General features: G+C 35.4%; 1 protein-coding gene across 1 annotated transcript in view; it reads left to right on the top strand.

The window, feature by feature from the left end:
• ITGB5 (integrin subunit beta 5) overlaps positions 1-25,801 on the top strand; it is a 211,419-nt gene that overhangs the window by 48,355 nt on the left and 137,263 nt on the right. The window contains exon 3 of the mRNA XM_051985464.1: positions 6,986-7,190. Coding sequence (XP_051841424.1) covers positions 6,986-7,190 — 205 coding nt within the window. The remainder of the gene's footprint in view (positions 1-6,985; positions 7,191-25,801) is intronic.

The raw sequence follows: 25,801 nt of genomic DNA, 5'->3' as shown, positions 1-25,801 counted from the left end.
CTGATTGGAGAGTGGAGAATTTCTCTCAAAACTTCCATTTAAGGAAGGGCTCAGTCCAACCACTTTATTTCCCACCTAGCATCACTCCTCTGAACTTTTCCATCATTTCCTCATGGCTACCTTCCCTCTTCTCATATCCCATCCTCCCCATCCCTCTTCAACTTCTCTTTGAATATTATTTATTGTAAGCTCTTTAAGAGCAGAGATTATATTTTTCTACACTGTATTTGTGTTCCCAGCACTAAGCACAGTGCCTAACACACAGTAGGCACTTAATAAAATGTTTATTAAAAACATGGCTAGACATATATTAACTGATGCAAAGTGAAGTGAGAACAACTGGAAGATTATTCTACACGGCAACAATAATGTTTTAATGATGAGCAACTGTAAAACACTTGGCTACTCTGATACAGTGATCCAAGACAGTTCCAAAGGACTCATGAAGAAAAAAGCCATCCACTCCAGGGAGAAAACTGATGAACTCAGATCAAATTGAAGTATAATTTTCTCACTTTCTTTATTTTTCTTGATTTTATTATTTTTTTGCAGTATGGCTAATATGGAAAGACAGTTTTCATGATTTCACATACTTGTTCACATGATTTCATATAATTGATATCATATTGCTTGCTTCTCAGTGGTTGGGGGAGAGTTGGGAGGGAAAGAGAGAATTTGGAACTTAAAATCTAAAAAGAAAAGAATGTTACATAACGAGTAATAGATTAAAATGTTAAGGTTTATTTCTTGATTGAACCAAATATTTAAAATGACATCATCTCAGTGAATTTTTTTCCTCAAATTTTATTCATAAGTTCTGTGGCCTTTCCAAAATGAAGGGCATCTATACCCATCTGCTTATGTTGAAGAAGCCTGCTTGTCATAACCTTCCTGATTCTGATGATCATGTAATTATTGTTTTTGGTGGTCACTATCTTAAGCATCAGAGGAGGAAAAGGGAATTTTATTAATTAATTCTTAACTCATTTCTTTCCCATTAAAACGTGTATTCCTTGAGAGTAGGGATGACTTTATTTTTTATATTTATATACCAGGGCCTAGCACAGAGCCTGGTACATTAATAGGTCAAATGTTGTTAATTGATTGGCTGAGAGGATATTTGTCATCCAGGCTTTACTAACGGGTAAAGGACCAGATGTGGGAACTTGATGGGTGGTACAGCAGGTGTGAGCTTTGGTTCTAAGGGTTAGCAGGTGAGCCACACAGGAAAGTCATGTTCCTGACTCCATGAGAATGGAGGGTGCTTATAATAAGGCATGCGTGGCTAGAGCACAGAAATGGACTAGAAGTGTGACTACTCCTGTGCTTAACAAGTTAGAATGGTCGAATGATAAAGTACAGGCATACCTCATTTTATTATACTTTGTTTTATTCCATTGTGCAGATAATTGAGGGTTTTTTTTTTTTTTTAATTAAAGGTTTGTAGCAATCCTCTGTTGAGTAAATTGTATTGATGTTATTTTTCCAGTGGCATGTGCTCACATCCATGTCTCTAAATCTCTGTGTCACATTTTGGTAATTCTTGTAATATTTCAAACTGTTTCATTATAATTATAATCTCTGTTATAGTGCTCTCTGGTCAGTGATCTTTGATGCCATTATTGTAATTATTTTGGAGTGCCACAAACTGTCCCCATATAACACTATGAACTTAATTAATAAATGTGTATGTTCTGAGTGCTTCATTGACCACACATTTCCCAGTCTTCCTCCCTCTTCTCAGGCCTCCCAATTCCATGAGACTCAACAATATTGAAATTATATCAACTATTAATGGCCTCTTAGTGTTCAAGTAAAAGAGAATAATTGATGCAGCAAGCTTTATCTTTATTTTATTTTAGGAAATTATCACAACCACCTCAATCTTCAGCCACCAGCACCCTAATCAGTCAGTAATCATAAACAAAGAGGAGACCCTCCATTAGCAAAAACATTATGACTTGGTAAAGGCTCAGATGATGATAAGCATTTTTTTTTAATCAATAAAGTATTTTTAATAAAGGCATTTTTTTGGCATATAATTTTTGGCATTTTTGGCACATAATACTATTGCATACTTAATAGACTATAGCATGGTGTAAACATAAATTTTATATTCACTGGGAGACCAAAAAATTCGTGTGACTCCCCTCATTGTGATATTTGCTTTATTGTAGTGGTCTGGAATCAAACCCATAATATCTCCTTTATATTGTAACCTTTGCAACTTGATGTTATTTTGCTTTTTTTTTTTCTTACTTCCTTAGCAACATTTGTCTAGATTAAATTATAAAAAAGCAATATCTAGCCCAAAGGATCAGGAGAAATTCAAATTCCAAGGAAGCTGGGGTGAGAAGGACCATTGCTGATCTGATGAGAGAGAAAGAAAAAACTTTAGGGGAAGGATTTGAGAGATTCAGTTGTGGAAATTGTTCTGACCTCCCAAGTCATTTTTTAAAAGAAACTCTTAAGGAATGAGTTATGTTCTATCTCTTATCTCTGCATCTTTGCACTGGCTGTCTATCTCCTGAAAGGGAAATGTTTTTTCCTTTCTCACTTCAATCTTGGAATCTCTGATTTCCTTCAAGACTCAGTTCAAATACTGCCTTTTACAAGAAATCTTTCCGTGTCATGTGCCTCCTCCTCTCTCCCCCAATATGCCTTTCCTTCCAAAATGACCTTGTTTTATTTTGAAGATATTCTGTATATACACATATATATGTACATGCCATTTACCCTATTAAAAGGGACAGGACTATTTGATTTTTGTTTCTATCTCTAGCAATTAGCATAGTGCCTTACATATAGTAAGATTGTAATAAATAGTTGATATATTTAGAGCTAGAAAGAAGCTCAGCTCATTTTGTCTGACAGATTTTCCCCTCTTTCTGCCTGCCCCTCCCCTCAAGGAAGATGGATGAAATCTGCAATTTATAAACCAGTAAGCTCCAATTTTGAACAAAATGCTAAAAGTTAATTTTTTTATTATTTCATTTTTTCTCATTTTATATGTACATTTCTTTATGAATCATTTTGGGAGAGAAAATCAAAAAAAAAAAAAAAAAGAAAAACCATGAGAGAAAAAAAAAGGAAATAGAAGTAAACATAATATGTGTTGATTTACTTTCAATCTCCATAGATTAGATAGAAATTGGATAGAAAATAGAGAACTCTTTCTGCATGTAGATGGAATTTTCTATCCAAAGTTTATTGGAGTTGTCTTCGAACACTGAGCCATTGAGAAGAACCAAGTCTTTCATAATTGTTCATCGCACAATCTTGCTGTTACTGTGTACAATATATTCCTGCTTTTGCTTGTTTTGTTCAGCATCAGTTCTTGTGAATCTTTCCAGGCCTTTCCAAAATCAACTTGTTCATCAATTTTTAATAGAACAATGATATTCTATTACCTTCATATACCATAATTTATTCAGCCATTCCCCAGTTGATGGACATCTACTCATTTTCCAATTCTTTGCCATTACAAAAAGAGCTGCTACAAACATTTTTGTATATGGGGGGCTTTTCCTCTCCTTTATGTTTCCTTGGGATACAGATCCAGTAATGACACTGGTATGTCAAAGGGTATGCACAGATTTATAGCCCTTGGGGCATAGTTTAAAATAGAAGTTAATATTAAAGGGATGGCAGAAAGGGAGGCATAGTGAAGACTAAGAGCTAGCATAGTGTAATAAATGAATTTATTAAACAATTTGTTTATTCAGTTTATTAATTGAGTTTTTATTCAGTGCTCATTATATACTATATATAAATAAATGTTAGGAATAACAATACAAAACAAAAAACAAAATCTGAGAGTCCCTTTCCCTCAAAGAATTTACATTCTTAATGAGGAGATAAATTTTGTTATTGATTTTCAGTCATGCCAAACTTTTTGTGTCTCCATTTAAGGGTTCTTTTTTTTTTTTTTTTTTTTTTTTTGGCAAAGATACTTGAGTGTTCACCATTTCTTTCTCTAGTTCATTTTAGAGGTGAGAAAACTGAAGCAAACAGGTAAAGTGACTTGCACATAGCTAGTGTCTGGTGCTGGATCTGAACTCAGAAAGTCTCATATTCTTGACTCCTGACCAAGCTCCCTATACGATTTACCACCTAGCTGTTCTAGTAGTAGCCAGGGAAGAGCAACTTGATCGTGAAAGTTGACTGTCTTTTTCCAAGAGCTACATTAGAGTCAATTTAATTATGGCTGTGGTTCTAAATAAACTGGAGGGGGTAGGATGAATTAGGAGTAACATGGCTGTGAAGAGAAGACGTGAGGATCTGGAGTGAAGTGAAGCTTGGGTGGTGCTATTTTATTTTTGAAATATTGGACCCACTCCATATGTGGCAGCTGAGGACGTTATATGGAATATAAGGCCACATATGGAGTGTCTAGTGCATTACAGCCTCCATATAAGTTGTAAGAATGATGTGGTAGCCAATAAAGCTAATGTGATTTTAAGATATAATAAGAGAAGGTAAATGTCTAGAATAGAAGAGGCCATAATACAATGGTGGATTAATAAATGTTTAACTGAAGCATGATACACATTTAAGTTTAATTTGCATTATTAACATTTTTTCCCTCAGAGATAATCAGCAGAAGTCTGGGTAATCAGCAAAACATTAAATCAAGCCACAATTTGTAGTGTTTGTCATCTTCCAAGGTGTCAGTGCATTGTAAATGAAAATTTTAAAATGGGCTTGGGAGCCAATGGGCCCCCCAGAACTCCCCAGTATGAACTCTTCTTAGCAATAAAATGATCTAAAATAATTTCAAAAGACTCATGATGAAAAATGCTGACCACATTCAGAGAAAGAACTGATAAAGTCTGAATGCAGATTGAAGCATACTACTTTCATTTTATTTTGGAATCTGTGTATGTGTGTGTTTTTCTTTGTTATATATTTTCCTTTGTACTCTTTCCTGATCAGACCACATCTTCTCTATTGTATTATGTTCAGCTCTCTGCACCTCAGTTTAGGAGAGGCATTGGAATATGTCCAGAATAGTATTACCAGTATTGCTAGGGGATTAAATACCAAGGATTACTTGTAGGAAGTGGGAGTGCTTAGCTTAAAGGCAGTTAGGTGGAACTATGGTTAGAGTTCTGGGTCTAGAGTAAGACTCAAATTCAAATTTGGCCTTAGATACTTATTAAATATGTAATCCTGGGCAAGTTACTTATCTCTGTTTGCCTCAGTTTCCTCATCTGTAAAATCAGCTGGAGAAGAAAATGGCAAATCACTCTAGTATCTTTGTCAAGGAAATACTCAGTGGTGTCGCAAAGAGTTGGATGTGACTGAAAAATGACTTAAAAAAACAATCCAGGGTTGTTGTAAAAGAGAGAATGCTGTCTTTGTAAAGTATTTTATAAATTTTAAAGTGCTATATAAATGCTAGTTATCATCTTATCTTGGGTGGAAGAAGGTCATGTTTTCTGTCTTCAAGTATTTGATGGTCCCTACTCTGAAAGAGGTTTGGTTTCCTTAGTGTACCTGAAGGAATAATTATGAGCAATGGATAGAGGTTTCAGTGAGGCAGATTTAATCTTGTTGTAAGGAAAACTGTCTAAGCCCTGGAATTATCCAGAAATAGAATCAACTGCATCTGGAGGTGATGGACTTTCCATAACTAATGGTTTCAAAGTAGAATGTATTGATATCAAATTCAAAAGAGAAATGGATCCCTGCTGGCTGCACATTGATTTAGAAAAGCACAAATATTATCTATGTTGTATTGCCTTTTTATTTATTTTGTGAAATATTTTCCAATTGCATTTTTATCTGATTCTGCTGGGCTAGATTTTGTGGGCCAAGTCTCTACTCTAAATCTTCTGCTCTGCCCCATTTCAACTCCATGGAATAAGGCCTTCGATCTTCCTGTTTTCCCCTGCCTCCCCCCATTCACTTTTTTTGTCCTTTTGTGTGTTGTTTCTCTCCATTATTTTGTTCTTTTTTCTCCTTCTCTTCCTTCTTCCCTTCTTTTCTTTCTTCCCAATTGGGGTTAAATGATTTGCCCAGGGACACACATCTAGTAAGTGTTAAGTATCTGAGACCGCATTTGAACTCAGATCTTTCTGATTCCAGGATCAATATTCTGTCCACTGTGCCATCTAGCTGCTCCCCTCCATTTTATTATTGAGAGGAAAAAATGTCTATTTTCATTTAGCACAGTTCTTTGCACACTTAATAAAAATCTATTGAATTGAATTAGATAGTTAATATCTCTGTTGTAGAGAGTTCTTGTTCAGTTTGGACCACATGACTTTGAAAGTCCCTTTCAGGTCTGAGAATCTCTGATTTTAAGGTTTTATCTCGAGACACAAAAATCGAATCCTCCTTTTGACATATCACAGCAACCTTCTAGTTTAGCAGAAATGTTCTGCTGATCTCACATAAGAATTGTTCATCCTAGGAAGACCTGTTTAATTCTTGGGGATAACAAAATTCTTTTTTTTTTCTGAATACACAATTTGATTCTATAAGTGTGTGTGTGTGTGTGTGTGTGTGTGTGTGTGTGTGTGTGTGTGTGATCATCTGTGTAATGTAATGATCGGGGTCCTGTACCTGGATTCAGGATATTCAAGTTCAAATCTGATATTAGACATTAGCTGTGTAACCCTGAGCCAGTCACTTAACTGTTGCCTACCTCAGTTTCCTCACTTATAAAAATGGGGGCTAATAATAGTACCTACCTTGAAGAATTTTTGTGAGGATCAAATTAGATATTTTAAACATTCTTTGAAAACCTCAAAATGCTACATAAATATTAGCATTACTACTATTTGGAATTTAATATCTTTATTAAGTAGGGATTGCAAGTATCATTCTTCATATTTTATAGAAAAAGAAACCAAAGTACAGAATAGTTAAATGGTTTATCCAGGATGCCACAGCTAGCAAATATTGAAGTGTAGGAAAAAAAAAAAGAGATATCTAAGAGTGGCCCAATTTCTAATCCTTCTTTCCCCTTTCTTCATAGGACTTTGGCAACCTGAGGTCAGTCACATCCCGGTGTGATCTCAGGGCAAATCTCCTCAAAAATGGTTGTGGAGGGGAAATTGAGAGCCCAGAGAGCAGCATCATTGTCTTGAAGAACCTTCCTTTGAGCATCAAGGGCTCTAGCCCTGCTAACTCAGATGTCATTCAGATGACACCCCAGAAGATTGCTATGAATCTTCGGCCTGGTGAGTTGCCCTGAACCAGAGCATTTAGTTGATTAGTGATTGGGTGTGGAGTTAAGGAGTGATAATAAGGGAAGGGATTTTCTCCTAATTTTCATGGGGGCAGGGAATATTGGTGTTCTCACTTCCAAGTTAATAAAATGACTTCCATTTTAGGAGGAAATGATACTTCTACAGAAAACAAAGATTGTAATTATTTGAGCCAGCACATTCCATTCTGAGTTAGCAATATTCTGAAGGGGGCACATTCTCGTGCCCAGAGATTGGCATTTCAGTACTTGAATTTGGAGACACATTTTTTTACTTGCCATTCCCCTCAATGGAATGTGTGCTTTTTGGAATCAGGGGCAGCTTTCATTGTCTTTCTATCCCTCCCACATAGTAGGCCCTTTGTTGGATTGTGTTGGATGGGGTCTTCTTATCCTAATTTGATATAGTCGTGTGGAGCCAAACTTAATATTCTCATAATTGTTCATACTTAAGCATTTGCAGTAACTAAGCATTTTTGAGGTAGGCAGTATAAATATTATTATTCCCATTTCATAGTCAAGTCAGCAAGTATTTATCGAGTACCTACTATGTGCCAGATACTGTGCTAAGCATTGGGAAGATCAAAAAAAAAAAAGTGACCTCAGTCTCTTCCCACAAGGAATTCACAGTCTTAACTATTTTCAAACCTAGAGGTATGCTAGTTATATTGGAAATTTTCAAGAGAAAGCAGATACTAGCATCACAGGGGATCAGGAAAGGTTTATTGGAGGCACCTTATGTGGATAGAACATAAGGCCTGAAGTCAGGCCTGAGTTCAAATTTAGCCTCAGAAATTTACTAGCTGAGTAACATAAGCAAATCACATAATCTTTGTCTTAGTTCAATTGTATAATGGGGAAAATAAGAGTACCTATCTCAAGAGTTTGTTGGGGAAATTAAAAGAGATAATATTTGTAAAGCACTTGGCTCGGTGCCTAGAATATAGTAGGTGCTATACAAATATTTATTCCCTTCCCTTCCCTAGAAGTTAAGACTTTATCTGAGACTTGAGGGAAGCCAGAATATCAAGTGAGGAAACTGATGGTAGGATCATAGAACTAGCAAATATCAGTGTTTGGGCAAATCTTGAGAGGAACAGATGACATATGATGTAGAAAATTGAGTATCACTGTTCTACAAGTTTATATTGATTTCAAGGGAGTTATTCTTTTCTGAAAACTCTAGGATTATGTTCTTACTCTCTAATGCAACCCTTGACCATGCCCTATAGTCTAAGATATCGCTTTTAAAATTGCCTCAGTTTCCTTATCTGAAGAAATGAAAGATTTGAATTCATTAACTCCTATAGTCCCTTGAAGCTCTCTTGCATTCCACAATGAGGTCATTCCAAACTGTAACTTCCTTCTGAAGCCTAATATACAATGTTCCTTTCCCTTCCTCTCCCATACTCTTTCCCACCTCCCATTTTTATTTGCTATCAGCAAAGAAATTCACTTGTTTTTCTTTTTAAGAAAAGAGGCCATCTATTTTGAATTCTCACTTTTCCTTTACTTCAAATCCTCTAGGCATCAACCATTATTTTCTCCTTTTTTGCTTTTTTGTTTTTGTTGAAGACAGAGACAAGCTCCTTCTTCCTAAGGCTCACCCCTCTACTTGGCCCCTTGATACCCAATCATCCCATTTACCTATTTACCCCCATCAATTATGCCCTTGTGCTTTCATCTTCATTTTCCTTATTTACTTCTTTCTCTAAAGGCTGCTTATATACCTAGGTCTAACTCATCATAAAAAACTTTCAGAATAACATCTCTTTGTCCTTTCATAACCCCTGGGAAGTCTGGGTTTTCTCCATGTTTCCTTCCATCCTTCCAATATGTTATATTAATTCTTTTCTTAAAAGCCAAGGAAAGTGTTCCCAAGTTGTGATTGTGTTTGTATGGTTTCTGATGACACTATGGCTTTCTGGTCACTTAAGGACAAAAACAGGCCTGTCCATGGGGAGTCTCCACCCTTCAGAATTAATAGATGTCTCAGGGTTTTCTGAGTCACTCCACCTCACCCTGCAGACAATTCACCTGAGCTGCTTGCTGTATCTTTGAGTATCCCTTCTAAGCTATGGCTATGTAAACCTCCTTTTGATAGGTGAGTGACCTGTGAGTGTCTCACTTTGTTCCAGCACTGGACCCAAACTACAGGTGGATTAGCAGGAGTCAAGTCTAGTCTGCTATGCAGATAAAATCTTTTTTTTTTTTTTTAATGATTTTAGGATTTTTATTTATTTATTTTGTTTTGTTTTTTAATGTTTATTTTCAAGCCAGTTTTTACATTCTCTTCTTTTACCCTGAACCCAGAGATTTCTTTTTTTTTTTTTAATTATAACTTTTTATTTACAAGTTATATGCATGGATAATTTTACAGCATTGACAATTGCCAAACCTTTTGTTCCAATATTTCCCCTCCTTCCTCCCATCCGCTCCCCCAGATGGCAGATTTACCAATATATGCTAAATATGTTAAAGTATAAATTAAATACAATATAAGTATACATGTCCAAACAGTTATTTTGTTGTACAAAAGAATCGGACTTTGAAATAGTGTACTATTAGCCTGTGAAGGAAATCAAAAATGCAGGCGGACAAAAATATAGGGAGTGGGAATGCTGTGTAATGGTTCATAATCATCTCCCAGAGTTCTTTCGCTGGATGTAGTTGGTTCAATTTATTACTGCTCTATTGGAGCTGATTTGGTCCATCTCATTACTGGAAATGGCCACGTCCATCAGAATTGATCATCATATAGTATTGTTGTTGAAGTATATAATGATCTCCTGGTCCTGCTCGTTTCACTCAGTATCAGTTCATGTAAGTCGCTCCAGGCCTTTCTGAAATCATCCTGCTGGTCATTTCTTACAGAACAGTAATATTCCATAATATTCATATACCACAATTTATTCAGCCATTCTGTAATTGACGGGCATCCACTCAGTTTCCAGTTTTTGGCCACTACAAAGAGATCTGCCACAAACATTCTTGTACATACAGGTCCTTTTCCCTTCTTTAAGATTTCTTTGGGATATAAACCCAAAGTTTATAGTAGTAATACTGTGCAGCCAAAATCTTAAAATAAACAAACAAACAAACAAAAAGGCATCCCTCTAAAAGCTGATTGTCTCTATCTCTTTTCTCATACTCTCCAGTCCCTTGAAGCCTGGCTTCAGGTCTTGCCATTCAAATGAAACTGCTCTGTACAGCATTACCAATGATCTCATAATTGCTAAATCCAATGATCTATTTTTAGACTTGATCCTTTTGATCTTTGCAGTGTTTGATGACATCATTGACCAATTTCTCCTCCATAGGTTGCCCTACACTTTTCTTGTCTTGGCAGGCTTCTCCTGCCTCGTGGACAGCAAGTTTTTCACTATGTTTGTTCTTTATCCATATCCTGTCCCTTAGGAATGGATTCCTCCCAAGGATCTGACTGGGGTTTTTTCTTTTCCTGCATGTTTTTTGTTCTCTTAGTGATCTGATCAGCTCTTATGAGTTTAATTATTCTTTAAGTTCAGATGAAAGTTTGGCTAGGTGGTGTAGTGGATAGAGCACTGGGCTTGAAGTCAGAAGACCTGAATTCAAATTTGGCCTTAGATTCTTACTACCTATGTGACCCTAACCACGTGACTTAACTCTGTTTACCTCAGTTTCCTCATCTGTCAAATGAGCTGGAGAAGGAAATCCTATATTTTTCCTATATTGCATTAAAAAATAGATTACTTGCTGTTTGTCAAGCTCAGCACTTCATCTCCCTCTTAAAATCCCTCCCTTTTTAAAGGAAGGTACTCAGCTGTTAGATTTTGGGAAGTCTTCCCTTGTCCTCTTAGTTATGTCCTTGTCTTCTTTCCATATCGAATTATCCCATATATGGTGATAGGTAAATACCAAAGGCAAATGAGCACCTATGTCTCTAAGAAACTGTAGCATGTACAGAAACCGCATCTCAGTAAATGATGGCACATCTGCCATTATTTTGGCAGATGAGTTACCCAGATTGAGGATAATCAAGGGGCCTCAAACTTGTTGCAGAATTAGGAGGCTATCTACTCAAGCATGTGACAGAATGGGTAGATTAAAACATTTTGTTCCAAGGACCATAAAGGCATGAAGCAGGTGCTGCGGAGTGCCCAGAACTTCAGACATTGAAGGTGCCATAGTCATACAGTACATCCTGGGCCATTTTCAGTTATTCTGACTTTTGTCTTGCTCCTGGACTTCAATGACTCTGGAAGAGAGAGTGAGGTGATGACTTTGTGTTTCACTTCCATCCAACTCATATGCCAGTCAATATCCTTGTCCTCTTCGAAAACAAAGGACAATCTATAATCCCATGTACACTTTGCTTTTTTGGATTGTTTCCCCCAGTAGAATATAAACTCTATGAGGCTAAGGCCTATTTTTCATTTTATTTTTGTATTCCAGTATCTTAAAAATAGCAGGAACTTAATAAATGCTTGTTGATTGGTTGTGTGGTGGATTAGGTAGGAAAGTATCCTGTTATTTCCTTTTACCAGTGTGCGAAATTGAGGTACTTGAAGGGTAATTGACTTGCATGTTCACTTAATTAGGAAATGCTAGATCCAGTCCTCAAACTTAGGTTTTTGAAATTTAAGTCTTGTCTTCTTTCTATTTTATTTGATGCCTCTTTGGAAATCATCATAATCATCATCATCAATAATAATGATTAACATTTATATAAAACTTATTATGTCCTAGGCACACACTTGCATAGTACTCTGAGGTTTGTAAAGCATGTATTATCTCATTTTTATTATAATAATTATCCCATAAAATAAGTATTTCAGATGATATTATTTCTTAGTGTCTCTCAACCTGAACAGTGCTGAAAGAAGCTTCAAGTGTAGATAGGAACTGAGAAAAATATAGACAAGGACAACTACCAGGGAAGGAGAGGCTGCTATATGAGAGCAGCTCCAAACAATTAGGATTCTTCAGTCTGAAAAGGTGAAGGTTGAGACTGGGGTATATTAGCCATCAGTAAGGTCATTCAATCCATTAATCACCAAACAATAATTAAGTGGCTGTTATGTGCCAGGCACTATTTTAGGGACTGTGAATAAAAGACAAAAATAAAACCATTTTTGACCTAACTGGACAAAATGATCATGATCTTATCAGCTTTGTAAATTCAGAAGTCGAGAGATGGCATGGGATAGTTGATGCCATGCTGGGTTTGGAGTTAAGAAGATCTATATTCAAATTCTAATTCCTAAAATTAGCATCTGTGTGAACACAGCAAGCTTCTCAATCTTCCTGTGGTTCCCCTGTCTATAAATAGAAATAACAATAACCTATAATAACTTTCTTAGAGAGTCATTATGAAGCTCAACTTTATATAAAGTGTTTTCTAAATATTAAATCATGATAGAAATGTTGTAACAATTATTAATAATAAATATTAGAACTAAATAGCACTCAAAAGAAGCAGGGAAACATTAGCATTTGGAAGAATAAGGGAACATATTCATGACTAAGTTATCTGCATGTTAGAGAAATGATGACTTCTAAATAATCCATTAAATACATTTTAATTATGAATCAATAAATAGTTAAAAAAAAGAAAAGAAAAATGTGATACAAAAAAAATTTATTAAGTGGCTTCTAAGTGCTAGGTACAGTATTAAGTGCTGGGTAGATAAATAAAAAAAGGAAAGTAAGTATCTGCTCTCAAGCTGTTTATAGTCTAATGGGGGAAGACAAAAGGAAAATTGAAAAGGATAGGAAGAATGCCAGGGGATAACCCATCCAGGAGTATGATAAAAATGAAGGTGAATTTGAAACCAAGGAGAGCAGCTGGTGACAAATGAAAAGATGGCTGGCATTTTGACACTCTGGTTCTCCAATCAAAGGGGCAGAAGCAACTGAGGGTAATGCTGTTGCTGCTGCTGCTGCTGCTGGTGCTACTGCAGCATGAATAGCAAAACTGAAGCATATTTCCATGATGATGAGTTTTCTGGTGATGAGTTTTTCCTGGATCTAAAGTGATGAAGATGACGATAGAGTTGAAATTAAGAACAAATGGTTGGTGGCAAATGAAAGATATTGACAGGGAACATGGACATTTTAATATACAAAGAATTGAAAAAGATTACATATAAAACTCTGAATTTCTGGTATGTAGAGTTTTTTAAAAATATATATTAAATTTAATATATTAACAAATTATCTTTCTTGTCAATGTTACTTTCCTCTATTCTGTGTATTTAAAAATATTTCTTTGATGTGTGTGTTTGTAACAGAGAGAGTGAGAGAGAGAGGAAAAAGAGAGAGAGAGAGAGAGAGAGAGAGAGAGAGAAAGAAGAGAGAGAGAGAAAAGGGAAGAGAGAGAGAGAGAAGAGAGAGAGAGAGAGAGAGAGAGAGAGAGAGAGAGAGAGAGAGAGAATGAATTTACACAGTAACACTTGTTGGGCAGTTTCTCCCATATAGAGCAAGGGACTTTCTACTATATGGATTTTGAGATGTACTGAATTTATTTATAATTATGCTTTTTAACAAGTATTTTTTTTGCAATTTTTACCAAAAGTACCTATTAAAGAAAATGAACACATTATCAGTCATAAAATCTGGGAACTAGATTAATCAACTGCACTGTCAGCAGCCTTTGAGAAAAGGATCTTACAAAAAAAATAAAAACAAACAAACATAATGCTAAGTTTGTCTAGTGAACCTAGAAGGGAAAAAAAAATCCTTTCCCCAAACATCAAACAGGAAGAAGACAGAAGATTTTGGAAGGTCTTGAGAAATTAGATAATTTTAAATTAAAATTTACATGAAAAATCCAGAGGTAGCACTAGAAAATAATTTGGTAAATACTTTTTAAATCAAAACAGTAGTTTTGAAGTCTCTGGTTTCTGATCATTAAGAGAGTTGATGTCTTGAAGAGCAGAAATAATTATTAGGGAGAAAGAATGGACTGGTGTAATCCAAGATTCAAGCTGTTAATAGACAGCTGAGCTGAAGTTTATTGCTCAGCTAACTGGCAGTGCACAAAGTCAGGAAATGAATCTGAGATCTGAATGTCCTGAGAGTGAGGAGGAGGTGGTAGACAAGGTCAGGGGAATATCCAAGGGAGATGGGGATCTCAAGCACTAGGAGTTGACAATTCACATCAAGCTAGGGATCTTTAAGTGTCCATAGCATCTCTATATGGTGACCCAATTTGGGCCGCACTCCCTTTCTTACCCCAGCTGTAGCTGTGCAGATCCTGAGTAACAGTGACAAAAATGTAAAGAACAGGCCACCTTTTAAGCTCTTAGTTCATTTTACACAATGAAGTTTATTAAATTTGACCTTGTAGGAGACTCTAAAGATCATCTCTCATTTTATATAGAAAGCAATTGAGGTTGAAAAATGGGTCATAGTTGATAGAGCACTGGGCCTAGAATCAGGAAGACTCATCTTATCCTCAGACACTTTCCAGCTGTGTGACCCTGAGCAACTCACTTAACTGATTTCCTCAATTTCCTCTTCTATAAAATGAGCTAGAGAAGGAAATGACAAACTACCCCCAATATCTTTGCCAAGAGACTCCCCAAATGGCACCACAAAACAACAAGGCTGAAAAGGAGTAAATGATTTGCTCAAAGTCACACAGGTGGCAGGTCAAAAGCTAGAAAGCACTTTGGAGCAAAGCTTAAATTGTGAGTCGTGCACTGATTTATTGTTGGTGGAGTTGTGATGGATCCAACCATTCTGGAGAGCAATCTGGAATTATGCTCAAAAAATTATCAAACTGTGCATATCCTTTGATCCAGCAGTATTTCTACTGGGCTTATATCCCAAAGAGATCTTAAAAAAGGGAAAGGGGCCTGTATGTGCAAGAATGTTTGCGGCAGCCCTCTTTGTAGTGGCCAGAAACTGGAAACTGAGTGAGTGCCCCTCAATTGGAGAATGGCTGAATAAATTATGGTATATGAATGTTATGAAATATTATTGTTCTGTAAGAAATGACCAGCAGGATGAATACAGAGAGACTTGGAGAGACTTACATGAGCTAAGTGAAATGAGCAGAACCAGGAGATCATTATACATTTAAAGAATAATACTATATGAGGATCAATTCTGATGGAAGTGAATATCTTTGGCAATGAGAGGATCCAATTCAGTTCCAATTGATCAGTGATGAACAGAATCAGCTACACCCAGAGAAAGAACACTGGGAAATAAATGTGGACTACTAGCATTTTTGTTTATCTTCCCAGGTTATTTTTATTTTTCTAAATCCGATTTTTCTTGTGCAACAAGAGAACTGTATAAATATGTACACATATATTGTATTTAAGATATACTTTAACATGTATGAGACTGCTTGCCATCTAGGGGAGGGGATGGAGGAAAGGAAGGGGAAAGTTGGAACAGAAGTGTTTTCAAGGGTCAATGTTTAAAAATTACCCATGCATATGTTCTGTCAATAAAAAGCTATAATAAAAAATTGTGGGTCTTGAACCTGCATAACTGAATGTGGGAGTTATGAAATTATGATTTTTCAGAAAATGTTTGATTTGTTTAACTCTTTTACACACTTATATAGCCAGAGTCATGTAAAAATTTCTCAGGCAAAAAGGGAAAACAAGTGGAAAAAGCTAAGAAACCCAAGGCTGAGAGGTCTTCAAGTCTTATGACTGTATTTTTTAGATGAAGTTGATTTGGGCTTGAAAGGGGAGCCTGTGTCTAAGTGTGAAGTAAAATTCATTCTCAGAACTTCTTCACTCCAAATCCAGGTTCTATTCATTGAACCTCCTAGCTGCATAACTTACTCTTAAATACCTTCCTTCCTACTTCATTGAAGGTAGAACTATATGTAGTTATTCAATTGTTTTTCTTTACATGTAACAATGTGACTACCCTTTCTATAAATTGTTCTTCTGATTGTCTCATTTTACTTCATCAATTCATACTACTCAGGATTCTCTGAAGTTGTTTCTTGCATCATGATGTCACAATAATATTCCATTACATTCATATAGCACAAATTGTTTATCCTAAGGAGACAATTCTGAATGGACTATTGGTGGGATCAGTGCTTTATAAGACTGACTTAAGTTTGAGCCCACTTAATCCCTAGAGACAGGGAGAGACTGGGCAGACTATACTCCAGCTATGGAAATGTTAGTATGTATTTTGGGAGGCTTTGTCTTCAAAGTAAATAGCTTTTTGTAAAAGCTAATTTATGTTAAATAATTAAATTGTAGTGATAGTAACTGGTGGCTAACAGTGGGGGAACATAGGTGGTGGGAGCTTTGGACAGTGGCATTAGAGAAGAGACAATTTTCTCAAATTTCTCAGAGGATATTGGACCAAAACATACCCACTATGAGATGAAATTTCCTCATCTGTAAAACAGGACTAATAATATTTGTAATACTATGAATTATTTTGAGGGAAGCATGTTGTAACTATAAAGTTCTATGTAAATGTGAGTGTTATTAGTAAGGGAAAATAGGAATGTTTATGATCATTTTGAGGCAGATATTGTCTGAGTCAGAGATAAACTATGACTGCCCATAATTTGCATCAGAGACAATTTTTTTAAAAAAATCATGAAATTAAAACACTCCTAAAAATTGCATTCCATGAGGCAGCTAGGTGGTGTAGTGGATAGAGCACCAGTCCTGAAGTCAGGAGGACCTGAGTTCAAATCTGGTCTCAGACATTTAACATTTCCTGGCTGTGTGACCTTGGACAACCCCCAATTGCCTCAGGGCGGGGACATTGCATTCCATGTACACAGCAAAATATACAAAAAATGATTCTGTTAATCCTTGAATCTCTACTTAATACTACTGGCTTTAATACACACACACACACACACACACACACACACACACACACACACACACACACCTACATGTTACTTTAAAATTGCCCTGCTGTGCTTTTTTCTAAACAACCTTCTTTTTAATTCTGTTCATTCAAAAAAAAAATGACTTTTTTTTTTTTTTTTAAGCCAATCATGTATTAAGTGACTTGCCCAGGATTACATAGCTAGTAAGGTGTCTGAGGCTGGATTTTAACTCAGGTCCTCCTTACTCCAAAGGCAGTGCTTTATCTACTGTGACACTTAATCCCTTTAAAGATGAAAAAGAGAAGAAAATATCAGCATAACTAATCAATACCTTGGGAAAAAAAATTCCAAACCATGAAATGTGCAACACTAATGATTTTTTAAGAATATCATTGATAACCAGAAATCCCATTTAATCTGTCTGCTTCAGTTTCCTTAACTATAAAATGGGAATAATAATAGTATCCACCTTCCAGGACTGTTGGGATAATAAAATGAGATAATGTATGTAAACCTTTTAGTGTGGTACATGACTCATGGTAGGAACTTAATAAATTAAATTGGCCGGGGGAGAGGGGTGAAAGACCATTTGAATTTATCTATAGATGAAAAGTCTTATTTGCTGAGGTATTTCATTGTGATCCTTTGGGAAAAATTATCCTTTCTCACTACCAAGAATTCTCCATTCATAGATTCTTGTGCATTCTTGTGCATTATAGAGCATAAGATTCTCCAATCATTGTATTCCTTTTTATTTTATAATGGTCATTGGTACTTTTCCTTTTCAATTTTAAAATTATTTTATTGATACCTTGTTTTTACATCACTTTCATTTCCCAATATATCTCTCCCCATTCCTGCCACTCAAAGAACCACAAACCACAAAGAACAAAAAAGAAAAAAAAAGGTAGTTCAATAAAACTAGCCAGTTTATGTCCAATAACACTAGCATTTTTATATGGTGATTACTATGTGCCTGAAAGTATGTGCCACCTAGCTGCCAACAGTATATTGGCTCCCCATCTCTGTAAAGGACAGAGGTAAAATGTTTAACAACTGATTCTCTGAATGGAAAACATTTTAAAGTTAACATTTTCTGTACTATCTTCTTGTCTCTACACAATCAATGAAACAGTAAATTGAGCCCCGATTTGTAGTTTGAGATTTCCCAGATCTAAAAATTCACCATGAAAATTTAACAATCAGCCAGATGTTCCAACAATCAGATGTCCTAATCAGGTGTTTTCCATTTACATTACAGCTTCTTATATATATTGTTTTCTTGTCTTTACTTACTTCATTCTGCATCTGTTCATAAGTTTTTTCCATGCATCTCTTGTGTCTCCAAGTTTTAACACAGTGCTTAGTACATAGTAGGATCTTAATATATACTAATCAATTGATTAGCTGGCTCTGTATTTTTTGTATTTTGTATTTATATGTATTGTATTTGTATTTGTTTTTATGATGCATTAATATTTTAATACATTTATGTATTACAATTTGTTTAGTCATTTTCCTGTCAATGTGGTATCTACTTTGCTTTTAATTCTTTGTTATTAAAAAGTACATCTATAAATATTTCAGTGTTTTCTTTTTTAATTAAGGGGAGAGCCAGGGAAAAGGGTGGCTTTGAGAAATATATTTCTTAACGATATTGCTGTTACTCTGTATGATGTTCTCTTGATTCTGTTCACTTTGCTAATCACTATTTCGTGGAAGTCTTTCTACGCCTTTCTAAGATCACTGAACTCATCATTCTTATAGCATAATAGTATTCCACCACAATCATATACCACAACTTGCTCAATCGTTCTCCAATTAATGGGCATCTTCTCAATTTCCAGTTCTTTGTCACCACAAAGAGAACTGCTATAAATATCTCTTTTCACATTCAAAATTATAATCACTACTTGTGAATTTCCCTCTTTTTTTGCTTATTTGTTTTCTTGCCAGTCTCTCTTTTTACTTGATTCATTATCTTATTTTCTCCCCTCACTTTCCCATTCCCCAGCCCACCTACTCTTCCACTAGTTCCTCCTCTTAATAAATATTAATACACGTATATTTGATTATGATGGGAAAACATAGCATTTTGGATTTGCAGTGCTAAGAATTCCATTTTAGATTCAGATGTAGGGGCTTTTGAAATGGTAAAAAACTTGAAGCACTTCCAAAATCATTCCTGCCAGAAGGGCTATGATCTTCACAGGTGCAATTGCTAAATGAGTTCACTTTATTTTGGTTTTCTAATCATCCCTAACTCCTGAGGCTAGGATTACTTTAAAACACTCTAGGGGAGGGGTACAGTCTGAGCATTGGCAGCAAACTGGAAGACTGTAGTTACACAGGAGCTGAGAAGGTAGGAGAAAGGAGAAAGACAAGTCTGGACAAAATCTGAAGTAAGCAAATCGAGAAATAGAAGACATGAAAGAGAGGTCCCAGAACAAACTCTGAAAACAAAGATAGAGAACACTAGCTGATGGTCCAACAAGCAATCAACAAATACCTGTTGATGGATTGAACATATTAAGTTGTAAGGGACTAGGTTGTTAAGTAAAGAAGGTTTAATGAGAATGATACTTAATAAGGAATATAAAAAATGTGTGTATGCCTCAGGAAATCAGCTTTTTGGACCCCTGTGAATAGAGTTTATATAAAATGAAGAGCACTTCTTGGGATTCTCCCTGGTAGAAATAACTCCAGAACTGCTAGTTTAAAATTTTTTTAAAAATCTATTAAGATTGAAGATAACTACATTTGATGAAGCATAAACATACCATTGGCTTCACTACTCCTACACTGAACAAAATTCTTCCTAATTCAAGATTTGCTAATAGCAAATCCCCTACTTCTCATGGTTCTCTGAAGAGAATAGGGCTTTTTGGAGGTAATAATAATACTGCATTCTAGAAAGCTGAGAAAACCATTGTCATAATCATTCTTTTTCTTCTCCCTTTATCTTCTGTGCCCTCCTTAAGTCTATTGACTCTTTCCTTGATAACTGCTACATGATCCTATCACCCTCATTTTTCTCTTGCTACCCCCTCAAGCTATTGACCTGTAATTCAGTTAAAGTCCTAGAAAATGAGGGAGTAGTAGTAGATTTCTGGGGCAGCTAGGTGGCCCTATTGATAAACTGGACCTTGAGTCAGGAAGAACCTGGCCAAATCACTTAATTCTGTTGGCCTCAGTTTCCTTATTTATGAAATGAATTGGAGAAGGAAGTAGCAAACCATTTTAGCATCTTTTCCAAGAAAATCCTAAATGGGGTCACAAAAAGTTGCACAAACAACCAAACAATAACAACAAGATCTATACTCTGTTTTTACTTTTCTTTTCCTCTCCTCTCATTTTCCTATTTTTTTGAAATTTGACTTTCAATCTTATCACACAACTGAAACTGTTCTCTCCAAAATTACTCTTGCACTCTTGATTGTTAAATCTGTCCATCTTTTCCAATTTTTTATCCTTTTGGTGTCTCTTAAATATTTTACATAGTGGACCACCTCCTGTGGGTTTTTTATGATACCTTTTCTCTTTCTTGATTCTTCCACCTGTCTGCTTCATCTTTCCTGGATATATTGTGCTTAGGTAGGTATATTTATCTCTGAAGTTAGAATGTAATCTCCTTGAGGCAAGGATTGTTTCAATTTTGTCTTTATATCTTTATTATATAGCACTATTTGACACGCAGTAGATTCGCTGATTTATTGGTCAATGTTCCTTAATCCTTTGGCCTCAGATTCTATATGGGCAAAATAAAGGATTTGGAAAGGTTTCTTCCAGAGCTCCTACATGTCTCTCAGAAGTTTGAAGTCAGCTTATAGGATAGCCATGTGATAGCACATGGATATATGTAGTAAGTTGTTGTATGTATCCATCTTACTTTCAGAGCAACTGAAGACTGGGGAAATTTAACTATATTTTGAAAAATTATGCTTCCAGAATCCAGTTTTCTTTTGAGGGGGCCATAATAGCTTGTGGCCAAGACTAAGACTGAAATGGAATTTTGATAGAAAACAGAATATTTTGATGAATCTAGAAGCAATGTTGGAAAGTTAGTTCTTATGTAAGAGGTTGGTGAGGAAGCTGGAAGAATTCAAAAACACTTTCCTAGTTCTGAACTATGAAAAACAGAAGATATCCCAGACATATTCTTTTCTTACATGATAATTTCCTTATAGAAAAATCATAGAGGGACCTTTCCAATCATTGTGTGTCATTTTTTAGATTATGGCATGGGATGGTCATGTTGATGTTTTATGTTTAGGTTTGTATATTAAAATGTTATGACTATTATCAACTCACTCATCAGAATTTGATTCAGTTGAGATATTCTGTTATGTTGTGACAACATAGTTATTATGATTGTGTCATCTGATCTATGGGCTTTATAGACAATGGAGAAAGATAATTGTACTTTCCCACTTATTCTATTTTTTAACCAAAAAGATAAATATTTCTAAAAATAAGTAAAATTTTTAAAAATCCCCAAATTAGATTAATATATAATCTACAAAAGAATAAGCTTTTGAAGAAACAAAATTTTTCTACCTTTTCCAATATTGCTTAACTATTTTCAGAACCACAGTTCAGATTTAATCCTGGCATTATCTCCAAACCTAGCTAGTAAGTTTCCTTTGAAATATCCCTGGTCCTTGAATTAGTGAGATTTCTTCAAGGCCAGTCTTTAACTCTTGGATTTTAGACCAACTGTTACAAAGGCCTTCCAAGCTTGCTACTCGCATCTTTCTGCCATAATAATAATAATGATAATAATAATAATAATCTATTCATCTTCTGAGACTGTTGTTCACTTATTTCAGTTAGTCTTCATGACTGTATTTAGAGTTTAAAGATACTGAAGTGGTTTGTCATTTCCTTCTCCAGCTTATTTTACAGATGAGGGAATTGAAGTAAACAGGGTTAAATGACTTGTCCAGGGGTCATACTGCTAGTTAAATGTCTCAGTTCAAATTTGAACTTGTGAAAATGAGTCTTCCTAATTCCAAGCCCAGTTCTGTCTTTCTGCTCCTAATTAAAGGCATAGCTAGACTTTATTCTTCTAGTCTTTTTATTTACTATTTATTCCTCTAATTTGATGATATATTTTTTCTCTCTTTACCAGTAGAAGCAGAGAGAAATTATACTCAAATAAGTATGTCTTTATGTCAAAATCAGGAGAATTAAAAGACTTTTCACCAACACACCCAAGCTAGATAAAGCTATTTTCTATTATTTTCTTAATTAAAGCTTTTTATTTTCAAAACATATCCATAAATAATTTTCAGCATCCCTCCTTGCAAAACCTTATGTTCCAATTTTTTCTCCCTCCTTTCCTCTCACCCCACTCCTAGGCAGCAAGTAATGCATTATATGTTAAACATGTGTAATTCTTCTATACATATTTTCACAACTATCATGCTGCATAAGAAAAATCAGATCCAAAAGAAAAAAAAATTCTGTTATTTTAAGTAAAAGAAAAACTATCCTAATCAGATATAAATCTAAAGCTGGCATAGAGGTAAACTGAAATTTCAATATAGTGGCCCTTCTCTGTTAACTGCTGAGTATTGTTTGGGACTCAACTACTCTTAAAGATAGGTAGCTTTTATAAATTATTTATGCCAACTACTTTAGTAAAAATTCCCCAGACCTAATTATTAAAAAGAATTGGAGTATTCCTAAAATCAAACATTTTCAGTTTTATTTAAGAGACAAATAATACATTACTCTTTTTCTGAATAAGAAATGCTATTTGGGGGTGGAATTTCTTGTATTATGAAATTTTGTTGCTTTTCTGGGAAAGTATTTTATTTTTATTTGTAGTTTCAAGAGACAAGGTTGGCAGTGTTTTGTATCTAACTTCAGTGTCATGTTTAGAACAAAAATCTCTGGTATCTATCTTAAGGAAATGGATTGGTATTTCTACTCCCTTTGATTGGAACTGAAAGATTAGGAAATGAATAGCTAAATTAATTTTCTTAAATTTCATGAACTTGACCTGGGAAACTGATATGAATTAATTTAGCAGTCTTGCCCTGATTGACAGTGTTCTTGTACAAATTCGGTGGGTGAAGAAGTAAATGCAGGGGTAAGTATTTATAATAATGCTGTTGCTGAATTGTTTTAGTCATGACTGACTCTGTGACCCCCATTTTGGATTTTCTGGGCAAAGGTATTGGAGAAATTGGAGTAAATAGAAATTGGAGAAAATTGCCATTTTCTTCAGGTCATTTTACAGATGAGGAAACTGAGGTAAAGAGGGTGATGTGACTTGCCCAGCATCACACAGCTAGTAAAAGTGTGAGGTTGGATTTGAACTTGAGTCTTCTTAGGCTGGTACCCTATGCATTGCACTATCTAGCTGTCCTACTTATAAAAATATTAATAGCTATTAACATTTACAGAAGGCGAGAATGTTTACAAAGCACTTTATATAAATATTTTCTTATTATATTCTTACAATAATCCTGTGACATAGGGTTTTGACCCACTTTACATGGGAGGAAATTCAGTGACTTGTTCAGGTTCCTTCAACTGGTAAGTGTAGCTCTAGTTTTTCAGACTTTACTTGGTGCAAGTTCATTATCTAGGTGGAAATGGAAGAGAATGTTTGTTCCAAGAAGTGATGTTGTGCTATATTTAGGCTGGTAATGGTACTATAATTTCCTGTGAGGAGTCATGTAGACTTTACTACTCATGATCTTATCAGCAGTGAAAACACTGACATTCTTCTATTTGAGTCAGAATCTCAATTGTTTAAAAAAAAGTAACTTTGGGTTTAGTGAGTAAAAAACACAGTAGATTAAAAAGTGATAAAATGTTGGATTTGGAGTAAGAATTGCCCTCAAATACCACCTTGGGACATAATAGTTGGATATGACCATGAGTAAATCATTTAATCTCTAAATTTTTTATTTTCTCATTTGCAAAAAGAGAATAATAATAGCACTTACAGAACTTGTAAAATGTTTTATATATGTTATCTAATAATCCAGGGTATTTGTATTATCTCCATTTTACAGATGAGGAAACTGAGGCTCCTTGAGGTTAAATGACTTTCCTAGAGTCACATAGATAGTAAATAAATGTTTACTGACTGATTAAATGACTAGGCCAGAATCTGAACCTGCTTTTTCCTGCCTTTTAGTTCAATGCTCTTCAGATTTCAAGTGGGACATTGCATATAAAATGCTATATAAATGTCAACTTTTATTATTTAGAATCAGAGAACATGGATTTGGATTTCAGGTTTGTACTTACTGCTGGTGTGCCTTTAGATAAATAATTTTCCATCTCTTGAGGACTAGCACCTTTGATATAAGAGCTATTGAACCCTTTTCAGGGCTGCTCATTCACTTTTGGTGTCTGCCTTTCATCCAACTCTCACCTATGGTTCCACAAATCTGTAACATGGACATTGGTCATACCCTGGTAAACAATCTCAGCAGAGAGTCTATACCAGGTAACCAGTAGTCTTCAAACCTGCTGGTGAGTTAGGGGGATGTCTTACCCAAGCATATGAAAACTTCACAAGGTGGGATGAGCAAATGAGAACAGTTTGTTCCAGTGATCATGAAAGTACATGCTGAAGCAGGTACTTTGGAGCATTTAGATCTTACTGCCTCTCTTATTTCTCAGTTTTCTCGAATATAAAATGAAATTATTGAACTAAATGACCTTTAAAGTACTTTCTGACTACAAACTAGATTCTAATATCATCATCATTATTTTATAATAACACAAATACAGCTATACACAAGTCTCCTTAGAACTACCACCTTTTGTCTTGCCAAAGATACAAAGGGTCTTAGCAATTCTCCATGAAGCATAGGGAGTTGTTCTGCAGCCACAGAGTGTAAAGTATCTCTTTGTCTATTCTGGAAGGAAAAGGGGAAAACTGTGGTTGTCAGCTGGAGGTGCAAAGAACAGTGGCTATGTAGTGTTGAATCTGCTGTGGTCGTTTTGTTCTTGGACTTTGAAGGAAAGTCTTTTCATTTCAAATCTGGGTGAAGGAGCCTTTTGCTATCAGAGTGAATAGAAAACTGTATAGTTCTCAATCCCAAATGATTGCTTTCTAGAGTCATAAAAAGGTCTTGTGTTAATTTTCCAGGTCATAGGTTGTTCTGATTTGGAATTCTGAGACTAAGGTCATAAAATGAGATGCAGCCAGTTTCTCCCTGTTTTTGTTTTTTTCTCTTTGGCTAATTTCCTTTCTCTTTGGCCTTTGGCCAACAGGTGCTAAAGCCAGCAATGTTTTCCTTTCTGGAGTCCAAAGGACAGCCTCAGATTCAGGGTTATCTAGTAGCCTTGTTGGAAGGGCTAAAGTCATGTGTTGGCTTCTGACTGTAAGCTTTTTTGGAATGAGAACTTTTTAAATTTTTGTATACCAGGTTTCTAGAGAAGTGCCCAGGAGTTCTTGGGTATTTATTAACTTAACCAAATTAAATATCTCATTTGTTCTGATGTCTGGTCCCAATTTAGAGTTGAACTCTACAGATATGGAGTGGAAAAAACATTTGTTGAGAAGTAACTTGTAAATTGGGAGATGGCGATTGCCTTATATCCCCATCCTGGTTGTCTGCCCTCCTCACTCTATGCTAATTGCAATATTACCTTTATGCTATGGAGAAAACATGAAGCTTTTGAGGTCTAAGGACCAGTGTGATGCTGGCCTTTAATTAATCAATCAACTAATATTGATTACTTGACTGAATGTTAGGGGAAATTATAGATGGTTAGATTTTAAAGAGACCTCAAAC

This window comes from Antechinus flavipes, chromosome 3, assembly GCF_016432865.1.
Source record: "Antechinus flavipes isolate AdamAnt ecotype Samford, QLD, Australia chromosome 3, AdamAnt_v2, whole genome shotgun sequence".
Taxonomy (NCBI): domain Eukaryota; kingdom Metazoa; phylum Chordata; class Mammalia; order Dasyuromorphia; family Dasyuridae; genus Antechinus; species Antechinus flavipes.
This window is presented reverse-complemented; position numbering and strand designations above follow the sequence as displayed.